At 44.3% G+C, this 20,680-nt stretch overlaps 2 protein-coding genes and 1 long non-coding RNA gene across 7 annotated transcripts in view; 1 reads left to right on the top strand and 2 right to left on the bottom strand.

Moving 5' to 3' along the window:
- Nucleotides 1-665: 665 nt before the first annotated feature.
- RPL37A (ribosomal protein L37a) lies at nt 666-3,391 on the bottom strand. The gene is made up of 4 exons (XM_008971921.6): nt 3,258-3,391; nt 2,733-2,861; nt 2,100-2,182; nt 666-792 (listed from the first exon to the last, which is right to left on the bottom strand). The coding sequence occupies exons 1-4, from the start codon at nt 3,258-3,260 to the stop codon at nt 729-731; spliced, it is 279 nt and encodes a 92-aa protein (XP_008970169.1). The 5' UTR covers nt 3,261-3,391; the 3' UTR covers nt 666-728.
- LOC130541296 (uncharacterized) lies at nt 3,354-18,679 on the top strand. Of its 2 annotated transcripts, none has more exons than XR_008955339.1 (4): nt 3,354-3,528; nt 13,889-14,015; nt 14,755-15,007; nt 18,200-18,679. It is a non-coding gene; the product is annotated as an uncharacterized LOC130541296 (long non-coding RNA). The 2 variants fall into 2 exon arrangements; XR_008955338.1 differs by having other exon boundaries at nt 14,752-15,007.
- A 439-nt stretch (nt 18,680-19,118) lies between these two features.
- The window catches only part of SMARCAL1 (SWI/SNF related, matrix associated, actin dependent regulator of chromatin, subfamily a like 1), a 70,913-nt gene continuing 69,351 nt past the window's right edge, over nt 19,119-20,680 (bottom strand). For all 4 annotated transcript variants that reach the window (XM_008971918.4, XM_008971919.4, XM_003818587.5 and 1 more), the window contains exon 18: nt 19,119-19,398. In XM_008971918.4, coding sequence (XP_008970166.1) covers nt 19,159-19,398 — 240 coding nt within the window. In that variant the 3' untranslated portion in view covers nt 19,119-19,158. The remainder of the gene's footprint in view (nt 19,399-20,680) is intronic.

The raw sequence follows: 20,680 nt of genomic DNA, 5'->3' as shown, positions 1-20,680 counted from the left end.
GGTCTCAATCTCCTGGCCTCAAGTAATCCACCTGCCTCAGCCACCCAAAGTGCTGGGATTTCAGGCGTGAGTCATCGCACCCAGCCTAGACACATTATAAAAATATTAAATGTAAGGCTGGGCGTGGTGGCTCACACCTGTAATCCCAGCACTCTGGGAGGCCAAGGCAGGTGGATCGCTTGAGGTCAGTTCAAGAACAGCCTGGCCAATGTGGTGAAAACTCCCATCTCTACTCAAAATACAAAAATTAGCCAGGTATGGTGGTGCGTGCCTGTAATCCCAGCTACTCAGGAGGCCGAGGCAGGAGAATCGCTTCAACCTAAGAAGTGGAGGTTGCAGTGGGCCAAGACTGGTATACTGCACTCCCGCCTGGGTAACAGAGACTCTGCCTCAAAAACAAACAAAAAAAATTAACTGTAATTTAAAAACTAAAGTTTACAGTTGGCTCCAATGTATCTCAAAGTCAAACTGGCAGGAGCAGACTTATAAAAAGCTAACACACATATCTAACTTGGAAGACTTATATTCTCATGCTGCATTTTACCATTTGACTACTAAAAAAGACACTGAATTACAATAATCCATCTTGGCATGCTTTTCCAATACAACAGTATTTACACAATGCAAACATCAGAATGTCTAATAAAGTTAACAAGCCAAGGCAATTTTGTTACATAAATTAACCCATTTATTATAGGCCAGTGATGTCTCAAAGAGTAGAGGAGCGTCTACTGGTCTTTCAACTCCTTCAGTCTTCTGATGGCGGACTTTACCGTGACAGCGGAAGTGGTACTGGAAAGAAAGATTCAGTTTCCAACATAATTAAGCATGTTAACATAGAAAATGGCAAATAAGTAAATCTGCCTCGTTTTTGTGTTAAAGTCGCTTCCCAAATTTTCCTAGAAAGAATTATACTGAGATAGACTGCTCTACCAATACTTTGCTGCAGTCAATCCAAAGATCTAACCAACATTAGATTACTCCTCGGAAATTAGTGGCTTCTAAACTACATGATGGCATCCTTTAAGAGCCATGCCTTCAGGATCTTGCAGAATTAGACATACAATCTCATGCATCTGATTTCTCAACCAGAGTTGCTTTTTTTTTTTAAAGTAACTCAGTTGTGGACAAGCAAGCTTTAACTCCCCCTACCCCATCCCATGAAAAAGAAATGGTTCTAAGAGGCTGACCTAAACTTATTAAAAGGGAATGGACAGATTACAAGAAATGAATAAATTACAAGATGATACAGTGAGAACGATGATTAAGGAAATAGAGCGGACACTAAAGTGCCTTTGGGAAAGACAGCTATTGAAATGACTACAAAAGTTTTACCATAGAATTCAGGAACTATACCTGAAAATCACCATCCTGTATTGTAAGTATATAAATAATTCACTTTCCTATCAGAACCAAGAAAGCACTCTAGTTCCCATTTTCCATTCTGCCCTAATAAAAACCCCCACAAGGAATATATATATATTTCAACATTTTCCACTGCTTCGGTTTAACTTTAAATTGACTGAAACTTTAAAATCCAATTCTTTAATTACACTAGCCATATATGTGCTTAGTGTATTGGACAACACAGGTCTAGACGCTAGTTTGTAGTATAGTGTTTGTAGTATCGCCCTGTCAGGTGATACTGAGTTGCAGATTCACAAACCTGCAGCAGTCTAATACTGTTCAGAAAGACGAAACTGTGGTGGTCCTGATGGCCTCAAGTTCCAAATACAGTTTTGAACTAACTGACCCCTTCACCTATTTTTATCAAAACTTGCAGTGCAAATCAACGTTCAGTAGATTCAGCCCCACTAATGGACCTGCACAGTATCATGACAATGTTCACAACAATGTGCCCCGTGACCATCAAATTCTAAAGTAGTCTGTGAATTAGATTTCCGACTTCTATTTTGGTAGTTTTGTGTTTACTCTTTCAATAACTGAAAATAAACCACCACGGAAGAATCCTGAAAATACAAAGGCATCCTTATTCTCTCAGTCCTGAGAAAGTGTTAAAACTGCCCATCCAGCAGCAACCTGGAATTTGGGCCTATGTGGTCCACACACTTCCAAATACCACAAGGAAATAGACTCACTTGTACGTCCAGGCACCGCCAGCCACTGTCTTCATGCAGGAACCACAGTGCCAGATCCCCACAGCTCGTCTCTTCATCTTGGTCTATAAAAGAGAACCAATTTTCACTATGAACCAAGTAAGTATTTTCTCTTACAAGCATCCAGAAGTCTAAATTTGGATTCACCTTATTGTCAGGGATGTGAAAGCCTCCCTTTCTCCCTCAAAAACAAAACAAGGATTGCTGTAATGCAGTATTTTGCACATAAACGTTCAAACCTTTATCAAACAAAAATCCCTCGCAGAACAAGTAGAATGGTATTAGATGCACAGACATCTTGGGAGTTGGTGCAGAAACATCAGTAGACAAAACTGATGGAATCATTTCCCACAAAGCAGGTTTGGCTTAGGCTGGGGGCACTCTGTCAAATGATTATTTTACCCATTAACTTTTAAGCGGTTTTCTTTAAATGAAAAACGTCTCACAAAATCTGAAGTTACCATCAACACTTTTATCTTAAAACTCGTAATCAACGGTATGAGTAATTCCAACTGCCCACCAGCACACGGCTTATAAAATACCTTGAAGTCAGGCCTCACTTGGGTAAGAAACCTGCCCTCCCTCTCCTCTCACCAGAGACTTTGCCTTACTTACTTTGCCACAGAAAGAGCAAGTGTACTTGGCGTGCTGGCTGATTTCAATTTTCTTCACCATTTTCCGGAGGGAGGCCCCATAGCGGGTCCCGTATTTACCGACGATCCCGACTTTCTTGGTACGTTTGGCCTGTTTAGAGTGAAGGGAGAAACCAGTGATAGTTAGACCTGGAACCCAGGCAGGCCCCGGAGCCTCCACACACCGTTCCTCCACCTCACTGACGTGTGACCGACATGTGAATTACATATGACCTAGTTTTCCCTAAATTCAACCCAACGAAACCAGTGCCCAGGGCTGGCCGCGCGCTCCGAAGGCCCGGCGTTAACCCGGCTGGAGCGCGCCAGGCCCAGCCAAGGCGCCCCCGCCCCTCTGCCTTGGGGAGCTTCCGACAATGGTGTCTCCTGCAAAGGCATGGAGACAGGAGAGAACACGGGGCAAGGCAGGAGAGGAGACGGGTGCGGGAGAAGAAAACAAGGACAGATGCAGGTAGATAGAGATCTAGGCCGCACAGAGACCCACACTCACCATGTCGCCGCGACCTAGGTCCGAGCCCAGAAAGGAAGAGAGGCGGTGCGCAGGCGCGGTATTAGGCGGACGAGCGGAAGTGGCTGGTAGAGGCCTAGCTAGGAACTGAGCTCTATGGTTTGGGTGTTTTCCGGCGGCCTCCTGAGAAATGTTTGCAATTGTAAGGCGTCTCTCTCACCCAGGTTTACCCAGATTCGCAAACTATGGCGACAAACAACCATAGCAGAAGCATGTCCAGATTATTTCACATATATCACAAAATCCTGCAAAGGTACGAGTTCCTCCATTCGATGCACAGCACTTGGCTTGGAGAAGTGCATAAATCTTACATTTGTGGGGCCGGGCGCGGTGGCTCACGCTTGTGATTCTAACACTTTGGGAGGCGGGGCGGGTCAGGAGTTCGAGACCAGCCTGGCCAGCAGGGTGAAACCCCGTCTCTATTCCAAATCTCATTTATTTCCCCTCTGCATTATGCTCTCTAAAAGTGGCTGACTGTGCAGGATGCTAGCGACAGTGGTGACTAAAATCCAAGGTTCCACTCCCAGAACAAGTTGCAGGCCAGCTGCAAACGATCATATAGCCACATTAAGAAGTTAGACAGTTTCAAACTGGTCAGAGTTCTGAAGGAAAGGACGATGGTTCTGCTCGCGACTAATTCAGAAGAGCCTGGTGTTTCCTGAGGAAAGTCTGAGATTGGAAGGCTGGGGAAAAGTTAACAGTCACCTTGGAGTTTTGTGTTCCAGCTGCTGCATCTCAGTGCGGATGGCCTGCCTTCCACTTCATTTCAGAACCCACTCCCATGGCCCCACACTAGGCTGTTAGACAGCTTCCTGGTCCAGGCCTGAACCCTTAAACTCCAACATCTTACCCTTTACCCACCATCAATTCTCTGTCCCTCCAGGTCTCTCAAAGGGGTCAGCAGGGAAGAATTGGATTTCTGGTTGAGACCGGCGGTGGGGAGGGTGTGTTCTGGGACTAGACACATGATCTTTCTTGACGTAGAACACACACACTAGGAAGTTTGGTTGCCTTTTTTCAGGGGATGGCTAATCCAGAGGATAAGAAGCTCAGAAAAGTACTGGAATAAGAGTGTAAGAGAGAATCCATGATTTGAGGGCCAAGAAAGACCATGGGAGCTGAAAGGCATTGTGTGGCCCTGATTCCAATCAGAAGTCCGGTAACAAGTAGCTTCCGTTCCCAAAGCTTAATATTAACTGTCTCAAATAATTTTGCACCTGTTCACTTTTCCTCACAATTGTATTAAAGTCAACTTGCATACCTGGGCTGAGGTGGGAAGATCACTTGAGCCTGGGAGGTTGAGGCTTCAGTAAGCTGTCATCACGCCACTGCAGTCCAGCCTGGACAACAGAGTGAGACTCTGTCTCAAAAAATATATATGAATCAAATCAAATCAAAGCAACTTGCAAACAGCTATGTACTTCATATGGTTACAATTGTTGGAGGGTAACACATGGTAGGCACTGAGTATTTTATATGGATGTTCTCATTTAATTTTCCATTATCCTTTATGATAGAAATGATTATTATCTTCATTACTAAGGAAAAGAGAGGAAGTCTCATGTAATGATTAGGAACTTAGAGGCTCTGGATTCAGTCTGGGTTCAAAACAGAACTCTGCTATTTACCAGCTGTGGGACCTCTGACAAGTTATTATATACTTTTCTTTCTTTTTTCTTTTTCTTTCTTTCTTTTTTTTTTTTTTTTTTTTTGAGACAGAGTCTCTCTTGGAAAAGATTCTTTGAGGCCAGGAGTTCTAGGCAGCCTGGACAATATAGCGAGACCCCATCTCCACACACACAAAAAAATAATAGGCCAGGTATGGTGACACACATCTGTGGTTCTAGCTGCTCAAAAGGCTGAAACGTGAGGATTGCTTGAGCCCAGGAGTTCAGAGGTTACAGTGAGCTATGATCACACCATTTCACTCCAACCTGGACAACAGAGTGAGATCCTTTCTCAAAACAAAAACAAAAAAAGAAAGAAAAAAGAAACTCCTCTCAGGGAAGTTAAGAATCTTGCTCAATGTCACACAGCAATTAGAACTCAAATCTGGTCTGTCTGATCCCAAAGTTAGTTCTCCTAATTGCTAGCTTGTACTACGCCAAATCATAATATTTAGTGCACTGAAAAAGCACATCAGAAAACATAGTTGAATTAAAATCAGGTCCCTGGCACTCAGTCTGGGCCAGGATCTGTAACTACCTTGTGGTTTGACTTTAGGTAAGCCCCAGTCCCCACATGGAGAACCACCTCCCCACCTCCCAGCAGCCACCATCTTTATTTACAAGGAGCTGGACCAGGTGGTCTTCAAGGTCCTGTCCAGTTCTTCCCTCCTATGATTCCAGGAAGAGCTTCCAGACTTTGAGTGCCACTGGGGCAGTGACCCACCATGTGCTTTATGTCAGCACATCTTGCACATTTTTGTGGAATAAAGGTAGTTGTCTCTTTATCCTCCCCAATCTGTTATTCCAGCTCTGGCTGTGTAAATTCAAGGAGGAGAAAAAGCAAAAAGTAGTGGATAGTGGGAATAGTTAAATTGATTTTTGCATACATTTTTTGCATTTCCTAATTATCTTTTATAATGAGCATGTGTTTCTTTTATAATCTAAAAAAACTACCATTAAAAAAAAAAAACCCCAAACATCTCCAGTAACGACGAGTATACCTACTGCCCCAGATCTCAGGGTTTGTTTTTATTTGTTTTGTTTTGTTTTGAGACAGGGTCTTGCTCTGTCCCCCAGGCTGGTGTGCAGTGGTGTGATCACAGCTCACTATAGCCTTGACCTCCCCAGGCTCAAGCAGTCCTTTCACCACAGTCTCCTGAGTAGTGCCCAAATAATTTTTTTATTTTTGTAGAGACGGTCTTGCCATGTTGCCCAGGCTGGTCTGGAACTCCTGGGTTCAAGCAATCCTCCAGCCTCAGTCTTCCAGAGTGCTGGCATTTCAGGCATGAGCCACCATGCCCAGACCCCAGATCTTGGTTTATAATATCATTCTTTAATAAAAGGAACCAGGGCCCCTTAGAGAAGTGACTCATTCTAGGACTGCAGCAGGAAATATACAAGGCGAGCCTGCAGTATCTTGTGCCAGAAAGTAAGGAAATGTTCAGAAAACCCTACACTGATGGGGATATGTCAGAGAGACACAGGAGTCAACTGAAAGAACTCCGAATGGCCAAAGCTAGAAAATTTTGAGCAATAAATAAGGTAGTATTGATTTATAACCCAAGTGTAAAATAAATATCCATGGGTCCATGTGGATATAAATAAATGATAGACTAAATAAATGAAAGGCAAGAGGCAACTCTCTTTTGCAGAAGAATTTCTTTTTTCTTTTTTTGAGACCGAGTCTTGCTCTGTCGCCCAGGCTGGAGTGCAGTGGTATGATCTTGGCGCACTGCAACCTCTGCCTCCTGGGTTCAAGCAAGTCTCCTGCCTCAGCCTGCTGAGCAGCTGGGACTACAGGCATGCACCACCACACCCAGCTAATTTTTGTATTTTTAGTAGAGACGGGGCTTCACCATATCGGCCAGGCTGGTCTTGAGCTCCTGACCTCGTGATCCACCCTCCTCGACCTCCCAAAGTGCTGGGATTACAGGTGTGAGCCACTGCACCCGGCCAAGAAGAATTTCAAATAATTTATGTGGATATTCTGCTCTCAAGGAGGGTGAGCATAACTCCCCACTCCCTAAGTGTGGGCTGCACAGAATGACTTCCTTCCAAAGAGCACAGTATAGAAAGGGGAAAAAAGAGTAACTTTATAGCCAACACGACCTCAGCCAAGGTGATGAAGGTCAACATCAACAGTGATAATCTTGTTACTATGTCCCCTTGATGTGGAATGAAAATGGCACTTTGCCTCTGTGATCTTTCTCCCAAAACCCATAACCTCAGTCTAATCATGAGAACAATAGACAAATTCCAAAAGAGGGACATCCTTCAATATACCTGACCAGGGCTCCTTAAAACTGTCAAACCAGGAAAGCCTGAGTAACTGTCACAGCCAAGAGGAGCGTAAGGTGACGTGATGACTAAATGTAACATGAAATCTTAGAACAAAAAAAAGACAATACGTTAAAAACTAGGAAGATCCGAATAAACTACAGACTTTAGGTCATAATAATGTATTAATCTTGCTTTATGAATTGTAACCAATTTACCATACTAATGTTAAGATGTTGCCGGGCGCGGTGGGTCACGCCTGTAATCCCAGCACTTTGAGAAGCTGAGGCAGGCAGATCTCGAGGTCAGGAGATTGAGACCATCCTGGCTAACACAGTGAAACCCTATCTCTACTAAAAATACAAAAAATTAGCCAGGCATGGTGGCACATGCCTATAATCCCAGCTACTCGGGAGGCTGAGGCAGGAGAATTGCTTGAACCTGGGAGGTGGAGGTGGAGTGAGTTGAGATCGTGCCACTGCACTCCAGCCTGGGCGACAGAGCAAGACTTCATCTCAAAAAAAAAAAAAAAAAAAAGTTAACAATAGAGAAAATTGGGTAAGGGTATACAAAAATACTGTCTCCTCAATTTTTTTATATAACTATAAAACTGTTCTACAAAATAAAGTCTATTTTAAAACAACCACCACCACCACCCAAGGAGGTCACCACAAGTCAATTCCATGAGGACAGGGCTTGTGTTGTTCACCTCTGCATCCCAGGACCTATACAAGAGCCTGACGTGTCAGCAGTAATATCTGTTGAATGGGGGACTGTTACCTTGCATGGTATAATGGTGATGGGTATATGAAGCGTTTCATGTGTTTGGGTTTCTCTGCTTTGTAAAGTCAGTCCAGTTATGTCAGAACTGAAAAAGGCTTTAGAGATAATGTAGCCCAAACTGGAAACTGAGGCCCAGGGGGGTCAAATGACTTGCCCAAGGTCACATAGCCATTAAGTGACACAGAAACATGTGTTCGCTCCACTGTATCACGTGATTCAAGTCTCTAAGTCTCTTTCCGCAGCTGCAAAATGAGTATACTGTACAATAAAGGGTCTCAGGAAGATAAAATACTTCCATGAAGTGTCTAGTGAACATTTTAAAATAGTGGCCAGTATGTTTGTTGAGATGCTGCTGCTGCTGCTACCTGATTTCAACGTCTCTTTCTGCCTTTTCAATCCTCTCTCCTCTTCTGCCATACTCAAGGAAGTACAGAAGATCTGCCTTCTTCTTTCCCTTAAAAATATGCCCATCTCTTTTCTCCTTAATTTGTTTAGCTTGGACACAATGAAACCACTACAGTCATGGTAACTGATGCCGCTTGAGGCCCACAAAGGGATTGAGATGTGCCCAAGATGTTTCTCTTCCACCACAGGCCTCATGCACCCTCTGCCCCCATAGGTTAGGGTGGAAGATGGCAAGGGGCCAAGGGAACAAGTCCCTCTTCCCTCAGAAGGGAAATGCACTGCATTTCAGGGATGTTATCTGGAAAGCTCTCCACCCAAGCAATGCCTGCCTCCAGAAAACTATAAATTAAAACAAAAATATATCCATGTTGATACAAACAAAGGAGACTAGTGGAAGGAGTCTTAAACAAATGCTCACCATGGTCCTCCCTTTTCAGACTGTGCCTCTTGGCCACACAGGATGGTGCTCAATTGAGCTGGGGAGTGGGTGAGTCAGCTTCATGCTGGGGCGGTCCAGGCAGAGCTGAGGTGAGCCATCCTGGGCTGGCACTAGAGCCTAATTCAGATCATCATTTAGCAAATGTGCTGCCTCCCCCACACCCTCCGCTGCAGAGCCTCCTACGTCTCTGGCCTTCAGGGAGGTCTGAGAGAGAGAGCAAGAGAAGAGGGAATGCATGAGTAGGAATGCAGTAAGCGGCTGAAAATGAGACACTCCAAAATAGGAGGAAATTGTTCATGTTCAGAGCAATTTTGTCAAAACTGAACAATTCTCTTTAAATAGCAAGCTTGAGGATGTACAAATAGCACTCATGAAATCAGCTCTGAGTGACTTCAGAGAATCGGCCCTCTCCTAAAGTCTCAATTTGTCTTTTCTGTGGGCTCATAAATTTCCATCCCTATTAGAGGACCATCCGGTGTGGAGAATGTTAACTATAATGTGTCCCCATAAAAGACTCAGTAAAAATCACTGCTGACTCACCTCTGCTCTTAAGGAGCCCTCAACATTCACTCTTTGCCTTTAGAAAAATAAATAAGTTAAAAGTCACCTCCAGAGAGGAGTTCTTGTAGCTGTTAACCAGTTCTCTTGGGGCATATGGAACATTTTATTCTTGAAAGAAATCTGAGGTGCAAGCATCATTCCAAATTCATCTTGTGCTGGAGACAGAAAGGGTTTATTGGGGCGTTGTTCCTTCACTTCGTGCCTCAAGAGAGCCTGCTCTCCACAAAGCCCCTGGGGGCCACAGACAAGAGTGGGGCCCGCACAGCATTGTTGAGAGTCCCGTGAGCCCAGAGCCACAGGCAAGAGCTGACCCAGCAGGAAAGGTGAGGCCCTCCAAGGCAGTCCTGGGATGCCCCGAAAGAATAAGAGTGTGGGAAATGGACTCAGGCAACCCCTCTTTCCTTTCCTCCTTCTCCCCTCAAATTCCATTTAAACTCGTTCTAGTTATTAATGGACCCGTCAGAGAGCATTTACACAGGAAGTGCACACATAAAGACTGGAGTAGTTACTTGGCAACTCTTAAGTGGGATAAGGTATGTTAAAAGGAAAACTTTCAACAAATTAAATTTAACAAAGTTTAATTAAGCAAAGAATGATTTGTGAATTGGACAGCCCCCACAACCAGAAGAGGTTCGGAGCAGCTCCAGGGTTGCCACATGGTTGGTTCACATTTATGGACAGAACAAAGAAAGTAACATACAGAAAAGGGAAGTGAGGACAGAAAGAGCTGGATTGGTTGCATATTTGCCTTATTTGAACACAGTGTGAACGGTTGGCCACCTGTGATTGGCTGACATATGGCTGCGGTAATTGCCTGAGACTTGGCTACTTGTTACAAGAGTGGGTCCCAGTCTGTTTACCAATCTAGTTAGGTTATAGTTCACTCTGCACAGAGAAACCTTTAGGCGGACTTTAAAATATGTAACAAGGCAGCACTGGGTTAAGCTTAATTTAACGAGTAGCAGGAGGCGGAGGTTGCAGTGAGCTGAGATCGCACCATTGCACTCAAGCCTGGGCGACAGAGACTGACTCTGTCTCAATAAATAAATAAATAAATAAATAAATAAATCATAATTTAATGGGTAGATCAATATGAAACAATGGCCAAGTACATCATGTGAAGTGAGTCATTTTCAGTATGAAGAATTTGATACAGTTTTTGTAAAAACAGATTCTATGTGTATTTTACATATATTTGTATGCATAGAGATAAATTACAAATGGCTTTATCTCAAATTATTTAGTTATTACTTCTAGGAGGTAGGGCTGAGGGAGGGAGGGAGGAGAATGCAGGACTCTTATTTTTGAGCTTATACTTTTCTAGATGAATTTTTTTTTTTAGACAGAGTCTCTGTCTGTTGCCCAGGTTGGAGTACAGTGTCACGATCTTGGCTCACTGCAACCTCCGCCTCCCGGGTTCAAGCAATTCTCCTGCCTCAGCCTCCTGAGTAGCTGGGATTACAGGCGCCCGTCACCATGCCCAGCTAATTTTTTTGCATGTTAGTAGAGATGGGTTTTCACCATGTTGGCCAGGCTGGTCTCAAACTCCTGACCTCAGTTCATCTGCCGCCTTGGCCTCCCAAAGTGCTGGGATTACAGGCGTGAGCCACTGCGCCCAGCCTTAGATGTATTTTTACATCAAGTTCATAATATTGGAAAGAAGGCACTGCAGAGCAGTAGGTGGAAGGACCGACCGTCTTTTCCATAAGTGGTGCCGAGCTAACTGCATATTCATATGGAAAAAATTAACCTTGGCCTTACCTCTCACCCCATATACAAAAATAAACTGCAGGTGGATTGTAGATCTAAACATTAACGGCAAAACACAAAAGCTTCTGCAACATACTATTTTCTTTTTCTTTCTTTCTTTTTTTTTTTTTTTTTTTTGAGACGGAGTCTTGCTCTGTTGCCCAGGCAGTCTCGCCCTGTCGCCCAGGCTAGAGTGCAGTGGCACGATCTCGGCTCACTGCAACCTCTGCCTCCCGGGTTCAAGTGATTCTTCTGCCTCAGCCTCCCAAGTAGCCGGGACTATAGGCATGCACCACCACACCCAGCTAATTTTTGTATTTTTTTTTTTTTTAGTAGAGATGGGGTTTCACCGTGTTGGTCAGATTGGTCTTGAACTCCCGACCTCAGGTGATCCACTTGCCTCGGCCTCCCAAAGTGCTGGGATTACAGGCGTGAGCCACCACACCCGGCATCACAACATACTATTTTCATAACCTTGGGGTCATGGTTACATGGATGTGTATTTTAAAATATTTTGTTAAACTAAATTGTTTTATGAACTGTTCTGTATATTGTATTTTGCCCCCAAAAAAAGGAGTTAAAAAAGAGAAAAAGAGCCTCAAAATCTGTTGAATAGGGGGTGGGAGAGAAATGTGTGCAGAGGATCTTGCAAAATCAGATAACTGTTGATTGTCATAATGCCCAAAAGACTGTGACTCACAGGCTTCTTAATGCTTTCTGCTATGGTCAGGAATTCATTTCCTTCACTGAGACTGCACAGGAAAACACAAAACCAAAACAAAACACAGGTAGAAGAGACTTCTCCAATTAACCCTCTTTAAACTTCCAAGCCACTTTTTATGTTGATAATTCTGAACTTGGTGAGAAGTGGGAGGATGGAGTAAATATAAGGTTGGACTTCATTCTCTCCCCTTCGCAAAAAAGAGGATAGAACTTCAAAAAGCGTTGAGGTTCTAACAGACGAGAACGAACAGACAAGACAACACCTCAGAGCCAGTGGTGTGGGGATGACACCTCCTGCTCAATTTCTCAGCTCTCCCACTGATCTAGAAAAAGGCTCCTCTGAAGCCAAGAAGGAAAAAGACATGATTAATTCAAGCACAAGTGGACCGAGACTAACAGGATTCTTTGCTGCCTCTTAGAGGTTTCCTTGATGCCAGCCCTAGAGGCAGAAATCAACCAGGATCACTCAGGAAACAAGATACCACTCAGTGACCCTGGTGAGGGAAGGCAGAGACCAGCTCCATGGGCCAGAGGGGACTTCTAGTAAAATCCTGTAAGGGTACAATTGATGGCAGGGACAAGAGTGGGAGGAGATGGGCCTAGATTTTCTTCATTTCAGTTGACGCTTCCAGAAAACACAGTTCTGGGGGTCTGGACTGTGCTGTGAAATGAAGGAGGAAAAGGAGTTAGTGTGGAAATATTAATACCACTTTAAACCCAGTGGTATTCACTCTCTATATAAATAAGTCCAAGTGTCTTTTGCTGAATTATACAGAACTGGTTAGGTGACTCTTAACAAATTTCAGAGTACATATGGGATGGTCTAACTTAAAATAGGCTACATGGTATAAATAAAATTTGCTTTGGAGGACCTCAGGGACATCTCAAAGAGAGAGTTCGTTTTTCTCCAGAACAGCTAAAACTGAGGTTCAACTAGAGGCCTCAGATGGAGGCCATATTTACTAAGACTACAGACAAATAATGGTTTTAAATATGAGCACCAGGCGGGGTGTGGTGGCTCACGCCTGTAATCCCAGCACTTTGGGAGGCCGAGGTGGGTGGATCACCTAGGGTTAGGACTTCAAAACCACCCTGGCCAACATGGTGAAACCCCATCTCTACCAAAAATACAAAAATTAGCCAGACATGGTGGCGGGTGCCTGTAATCCCAGCTACTCGGGAGGCTGAGGCAGGAGAATTCCTTGAACCCAGAGGGTGGAGGTTGCACTGAGCCAAGATTGCCCCACTGCACTCCAGCCTGGGTGACAGGGTGAGATTCTGCCTCCAATAAATAAATAAATAAATAAGAGCACCAAATTGCAAGGAACGAGAGCAAGGCCTCCCATTGGCAGCCACTAACCTGACTTCTTGCAGTATCATGAGGGCCATTCTGTGCTGCAGGTCCTGGGGTGAATACAACAGGAATTTAGTAATTTAATGATGATCAGTGATTCTCCATAGCAACACTGGGTATGAATGTCTCTAAAATCACCTGTACATTCACTTTTATTTTCAAAGCATAACCATTGTACTACACCCCATATACTCATTGTATCCTAACCACCTTCCTAGAGGAGAAACTGTTAATGGAAGTAGAGAATGAGATCCTAAGAGATCCAAGTCCATAGAGCCCACAGAAAAGCTGCACCAAAACTCTGGTGGGGGCTGAGTGAATAGCAGACAGGTGGAAGCATCTTGGGAGATGTCCACAGGGCCCGGGTGAGGGCTCCTTCATGTTTCTCAAGTCATGTGATTCAGATACACAGAGCAGAGGCTTTGGATGGGCACTGGGGCAGGTGAGGAAGAAATATTCCTTCCTGAAGTTCTCTCAAGATCTGCCTGTGATCCAAAATCCTTTCTGCTTCCTGGGCCTTGACTCATTCCAAAGATTTTTCCCTAATGAAGTGACTGTGTTGTTTTGATTGACAAGACCCCTAACACTGCAAAAATCCATGCAAACAACATGTGGGCAAAATTTATGTACAATTTTAGCATTTCTTTTCATACAGGGTCTGTCCCCATTGGATCACCTCCCATCACGCCACACACGACGTGAATGACTTCGTGCTTCTCCATACCTGCATTGATCTCTGGGTCCATTGCCAGTTATAAACCTCCAAGGGCAATAGCCATGAGGTGATGTACAGTCAAGCATCACTTAATAACCAGGATACATTCTGAGAAATTTGTCGTTAGGCAATTTTTTCATTGCACGAACCTCACAGAGTGTACTTACACTAACCTAGATAGTAGCATCCAGTAAACACCTGGGCTATATGGTCTAGCCTATTGCTCCTAGGCTACAAACCTGTATAGCATGTTACTGTACTGAATATGTAGGCACTTGTAACACAATGGTAAGTGTTTTTGTATCTAAACATATCTAAACATAGGAGAGGTAATGCATTGTGCTACAGCATTACAATGGCTATGACAGACACTAGGCAATAGGAATTTTCCAGCTCCATTACAATCTTAAGGGACCACCATGGTACATGCAGTCCATTGTTGACCAAAAGTTGTTATGTGGTGAATGACTATAATTGGCTTTTCAGAGCAACCACTCACAAGGGGGTGTAGTATAGCTTACTAGACAAAACTGCAGCCGCTGCTCTGTTTTTTGCTCTTAGAAAACTGAGTACCTGATTTGGACAAAATCATAATAAAATTTAGATAGAGCCAACATTTGTCCTCTGGAAGCTTCTGACAAGATACAAGTCACCGTTATAATAGTCAAATGTCAAAGTGGTATATCTAACAAAATTAAAACAGACAGCTAGGAGTGAGAAGATTTAAGAAAATTCAGGTGGCCCAAAGGAAAGCCAAGACAAGACATTCTCTCCCGGACTTTGGGCCTGGATTTTCATTTCAGCAGGTAATGAGGAGACCAAAGGCCTAGTTATTTATGGAGATCTGGGGCCACAGCAGAGCTCCTCATGGCAGGATAAGCCAGTGGAAAGCAGACTCAACGGTTAACCCCACAGTCCTCCTCAGCAAGCTGGGAGAAGCAACTGATGCCACTTAGATGCTTAGACCGGGCCTTCTGGGAGAGATCTGGCCCAAGGAGCAGCCGGCAGCTTGACACAGTGACCAGTTGGAAGCACAGCAGCCACACGCCATGAAACAAGGTGATCATCTTCACTCATTTCCTGAGGCCAGAGCCTTCCTTACGCAGGACATGGATACCCCAGTCCCAGCTGTGCTGAAGTGTCAGGAAGCCTCCCCTGACCCCACCCTGAACAACAGTGAGGGGGGTTAGGTGGCCTCAAAAGATCTACTCTGTCAACTGGAGTTGTTGAGAAACTCAGGAAAGGGAACTAAAAAGGATAAGAAAGTGGTGCATTCCAGTGTCTTCCTGTTCTCTGTTGCAGAGAGCCAGCTGGTGGACTGCAGAGACAGACTTCCAGCCAGGGCCAAGCCCTTCAGGAAGGGAGTCATGTACCAAACTCAGCTAACAGACCACCAGGGCACCACTGGGTCTCCTGCTGGGGAACAGCACACCTATGGTTGGGCTCTAGGGGTGGGGTGGCCTGGTTGCTGGTTCTGCTCTGCCACTTCTTAGCTGGACTTGAGCAATTTGTAACATTTCTTGGCTCAGTTTCTCCACCTGCACAATCAAAATATCACTACCTTCCTCCAAGATTGCATTAAGTGTGACAATTTATGTAAAGCACTTAGTCCAGTGCCTGGCACCTAGTAAGTACTGAATAGTGAAAACAATTTAAGTCTAACAAATCCACACACCATGACGTCAGACAAATTAGGCATCTTTCATTGCTGCTGTGAAAATTGCGCTAACTCTAAACTCTAACGTACATCTGGCTCACTGTCTTTCTGTAAGACCAGTCAGAGCAGCAGCTCCTTCCTTGGTAAAATACTTTAAAAAACTCCCATTCCTGGCTGGGCACGGGGGCTCACGCCTGTAATCCCAGTAGATTGGGAGGCTGAGGCGGGTGAATCACTTGAGGTCAGGAGTTCGAGACTAGCCTGGCCAACATGGTGAAACCCCATCTCTACTAAAAATACAAAATTAGCTGAGGGTGGTGGCAGACACCTGTAATCCCAGCTACTCTGGAGGCTGAGGCAGAAGAATCGCCTGGAGGCGGAGGATGCCGTGAGCCGAGATCGTGCCACTGCACTCCAGCCTGTGCAACAGAGTGAGACTCTGTCTCAAAAAGCAAACAAACAAGAAACCCGGAAAACTCCCATTCCTGGGCACCCATTCTGATTTTCTTCCTCATTTACTTCCCTGCCCAATCGTCGTCTCTATGTTGCAGTTTGTGGGGGTCAGTCAGAACTGCTTTTCTTCAGAAGCCACTCTTAGCCGTTCAGTGACCTCATTCAGCTCATGCTAGGGCAGAATCCACAGCTCTTTCTCTGACGTTTCCACAGTGTGAAGACTCACACATCCAACTGCCTGCAGAACATCTCCACTTGGATCTTGCTAGATTGTGTGGGTTTCCCAGAAACAGACACCAAGACAGAGTTTGGGGCACAAGATAATCTATTAGGGATTAACACCTGTGAAAGGAAGGGGCTGGAGGCCTATTTGGCAGGGGGAAGAGGTGAACTGTGATATAGGCCTGTGGGAACCTTAGACAATCCAGCAGGGAGCAGGGGGAAGGGAGCAGGGAGCTCTGCAGGGAATACTGCCCAGGACATACATAGTTCCTGGGCTATATGGCCTAGCCTATTGCTCCTAGGCTACAAACCTGTATAGCATGTTACTGTACTGAATATGCAGGCACTTGTAACACAATGTTAAGTATTTCATCAGAGCTGCCCCGCATCAGGCCAAAGTGGCCCAGCCTTTGTGCCCCGACTTGCTCAGTCATGGATGCAAGCTGCCTTAAGAAGGGTGTGACCTCAGACAAAGTGGCTTTCTGCAGACCAGTTGTGGCCAGGTGGAAGCCATCTACCAACTTCACTCCCCACAGCTGAGCAAGTCCCTCCTTGAAGGGGATCTGGGTGGGGTGTCTCCAAGTTTGCTAGATTATCTCCCAGCCATTTCAAACTCAACAAGTCCATAACCAAACCCTTGATTTTACCTGGCTCCCCAGTGTCCCCTTCCCACTCTTTCTTCTCTTACCACTTTGCTCAGGCCAAAACCAAAGTCCCAGCCTCTCTTCCACAAATGCCCCTTGGTCAATCTATCTACACATTTCCTTCCATCGCTCCCTTCAGAATACGTCCAGAACCCAACCACTTCTCATCTCCTCCATGGTTCGACCCATACTCAGCCACACCCCAGCACCAACCCCACGGATAATCACAGTAGCTCCATAGCTTCCTACCTAAGCGTTACCCCTGCCCACTTTTCTTGCTCTATTTTCTGCACATGCATTGGCGTGAAATATTTTTTATTTTATTTTATTAAATAGAGACAGGGTGTTGCTATGTTGGGCATGATTATATTTTTAAAAAATAAAAAAGGGCCAGGTACAGTGGCTCACACCTGTAGTCCCAGCACTTTGGGAGGCCAAGGCAGTAGGATCACTTGAGGCCAGGAATTTGAGACCAGTCTGGGCAACATAATGAGATGCTGTGTCTCTGTTTAAAAGATACATGTAAGTTTAAAAAATATTTTCATTTATATACAATCAGATCGCCTCATATGTCTGCTCAAAGCCATTTGGTGGCTCCCATTCATACTCAGAATTAAACCCAGATTCCTTACTGTGGCCTATCAGCCCTGCATCATTCTGTCCCTCTCCTCAACATGATCAACTATTGCTCTTCCCCACATGACATCCTACTCCCTCATCACTCTCTAAACCAGAGCTGCCCAATACAGGAGCCATCAGTCTCATATGGCTACTGAGCAGGTGAAACCTGTGGCTAGTCCAAATTGAGATGCTGCCTGTATGAAATACATTGTTTCAGACTTAGTTCAGAAAAGAGAATGTAAAATTTCTTTTTTGTTTTTTTGAGACAATCTTCCTCTGTTGCCCAGGCTGGATTGCAGTGGCACGATCTTGGCTCACTGCAACCTCCGCCTCCTAGGTTCAAGTGATTCTTATGCCTCAGCCTCCTGAGTAACTGGGATTATAGGCATGTGCCACCACACCTGGCTAATTTTTGTATTTTTAGTAGAAATGGGGTTTCTCCATGTTGGTCAGGCTGCTCTCGAACTCCTTACCTCAAGTGATCCACTCACCTTGGCCTCTCAAAGTGCTGGGATTACAGGCATGAGCCACTGTGCCCAGTCCAAGAATGTAAAATTTCCCATTAATAATTTTTAAATATTGTTTGTAAATTGAAATAATATATTTAATATATTGGGTTAAATGCATTATTAATCTTTTTTTTTTTTTTTTGAGACGGAGTTTCGCTCTTGGCTGGGGTGCAATGTCGTAATCTCGGCTCACCACAACCTCCACCTCCCGGGTTCAAGTGATTCTCCTGCCTCAGCCTCCCAAGTAGCTGGGATTACAGGCATGCACCACCATACCAGACTAATTTTGTAATTTTAGTAGAAACGGGGTTTTTCCATGTTGCTCAGGCTGGCCCTGAACTCCCGACCTCGGGTGATCCTCCCACCTCAGCCTCCCTATATTATTAATCTTAAGTCTAAATGTTCTATTAGAAAAGTTACAATCACATATGCAGCTTGCATTACATTGCTAATGGACCACGCTGCTCTAAACCAGGGATTGGCAAACTATGGGCAGTGGACAACTTCCAGCCCACTGTCTGTTTCTGTACAGCTGGTAAACAAGGAATGGTTTTCACATTTTTAAATGGCAGAAAAAAAATAATTTGTGATACATGAACATTAATAAAATTCAAATTTCAGTGTCCATGAAGAGTTATATTGGAAAAGAGAACCTACAACCATTGCCTCTCCCGCTGCGTAAGTTCGGCAAAGGCTCATGCTTTTGTCTTTTGTTGGATGAATGACTACCAACACCTAGGACAGTGCCTGCACAAATTAGGTGCCCTATAAATATTTGTTGAGTCACTAAATTTTAAAATTCTAGATTATGGGGACTGTGTAGGAAGGACCTCATTCTTTAGAGAACATGAATTACCCACTACTACAACTCGCTGTGTCCATCCCTAAGCCAGAAGAGCGGAGGTTAAGACCCCAAGCAAGCCCACACGTAATGACACAGGAATGGAAAGCTGATGCTCGGCCTGGTCTCCTGCTGAGCCTGGACACAGGCATAGGCACTGCTGCAATGGCAAGAGAAGCGCAAAAAGTTTTAAAACAAAATACATTATTTTATTTCAATTCCATGATTTTAAAATGCTTTTTATTTTTTTCTTTTTGCCCCTTTTACAGGGGAGACGTAAAGCTGTCCCAGTTATCAAAAAATTCAAATCTCCTTTTCTTCTGTGGACTGGCTGTCAATGAGCTTTCATCCAGGGTGTCTCCCATGTTCTGGGAACTACTTCCAGATGTTCCTGAAGCACTTCCTGGGTCAAAGGACTCTGCTGCTTCCAGGAGCTCCATATCACTTCCTTCTTTCTCAAAGGACTTCTGGAATAGGTCGTAGATCTTCTGCTGCTTTGGGTCCTTCATCAGAGAAAGAAAACAAAAGATAAAAGGAAGAGCCCAGGCTCCAACACTGACTCTCCTCCACTAGGGCTGATGAGAGAATATAAAGATGAGAGACCACACATTTTATGGTGTCAGGGAGCTACACGATGGCAAGTGTGCATCATCTTAGCAAACCATCACTAAAGCAGCCTCACTGTTTTAGTGTCTGACATCTTACCCTCTCTGTGCTCATTGAGTTAGGAAAAAGAAATGGTTGTGAGTGCAACAAAGAAGCTGCTCTCACGCTATAATTTACATTGGAAATGTTTTCTCCCTTTGAACTTTCCAAATCATTATTTCAATACTGAAATAGCACCCAAGATCTCACTTCCTCCAAAGCCTTTCTCTACTAAGGGTCAGTTAAGGTGTAATTCAACTTCTAAATCTCTATTTTAAAATTTATTTTTATTTTTATAATTTTTTAAGAGATGGGATCTCACTAAATGTTGCCCAGGCTGGTCTCGAACTCCTGAGCTCAAATGATCTGCCCACCTCAGCTACCCAAAATGTTGGGATTACAGGTGTGAGCCACCATGTGCCCAGCCCCCCATACTTCCAAATCTCTGTGTTCAGCCATGGCTTATACCTAATTTTCAAAGTAGTTGAAAAAACATACACACATTTAACATATTCATAAGTAGATATGTGTACCTATTCTGATTACCTTAAATTACAAATAATCAAAATACCCACCAACTGCATCTATACATTGATGACAATGGTGTAGTGTTAAAACCATGCCCAGTGGATACAACCACAACACACGATCACTATCACCCCTCTGCCGATTTTTCCTACATCTAAATTTCCAACTTTGACCATTTTTCAATTTAGAGGTATATTTTCCATATCTCCACTGACATCCCACAGTTTCATAAAACTAAACTGGTTTAAAATCAAATGATCTTTTGGCTGGGCTCAGTGGCTCTCACCTGTAATCCCAGCACTTTAGGAGGCCGAGGCGGATGGATCGCCTGAGGTCAGGAGTTCGAGACCAGCCTGGCCAACGTGGTGAAACCCCATCTCTACTAAAAATACAAAAAATTAGCCAGACATGGTGGTGCGTGCCTGTAGTCCCAGCTATTTGGGAGGCTGAGGCACAAGAATCACTTGAACCCACAAGGCAGAGGTTGCAGTGAGCCATCATCACGCCACTGCACTCCAGCCTGGGTGACAGAGTGAGACTCTGTCTCAAAAAAAAAATAAATACATAAAAATAAGGCTGCTGCGAGGGCTCACGCCTGTAATCCCAGCACTT

The sequence above is a fragment of the Pan paniscus genome, chromosome 13 (genome assembly GCF_029289425.2).
Source record: "Pan paniscus chromosome 13, NHGRI_mPanPan1-v2.0_pri, whole genome shotgun sequence".
In the NCBI taxonomy this organism is placed as follows: Eukaryota; Metazoa; Chordata; class Mammalia; order Primates; family Hominidae; genus Pan; species Pan paniscus.
This window is presented reverse-complemented; position numbering and strand designations above follow the sequence as displayed.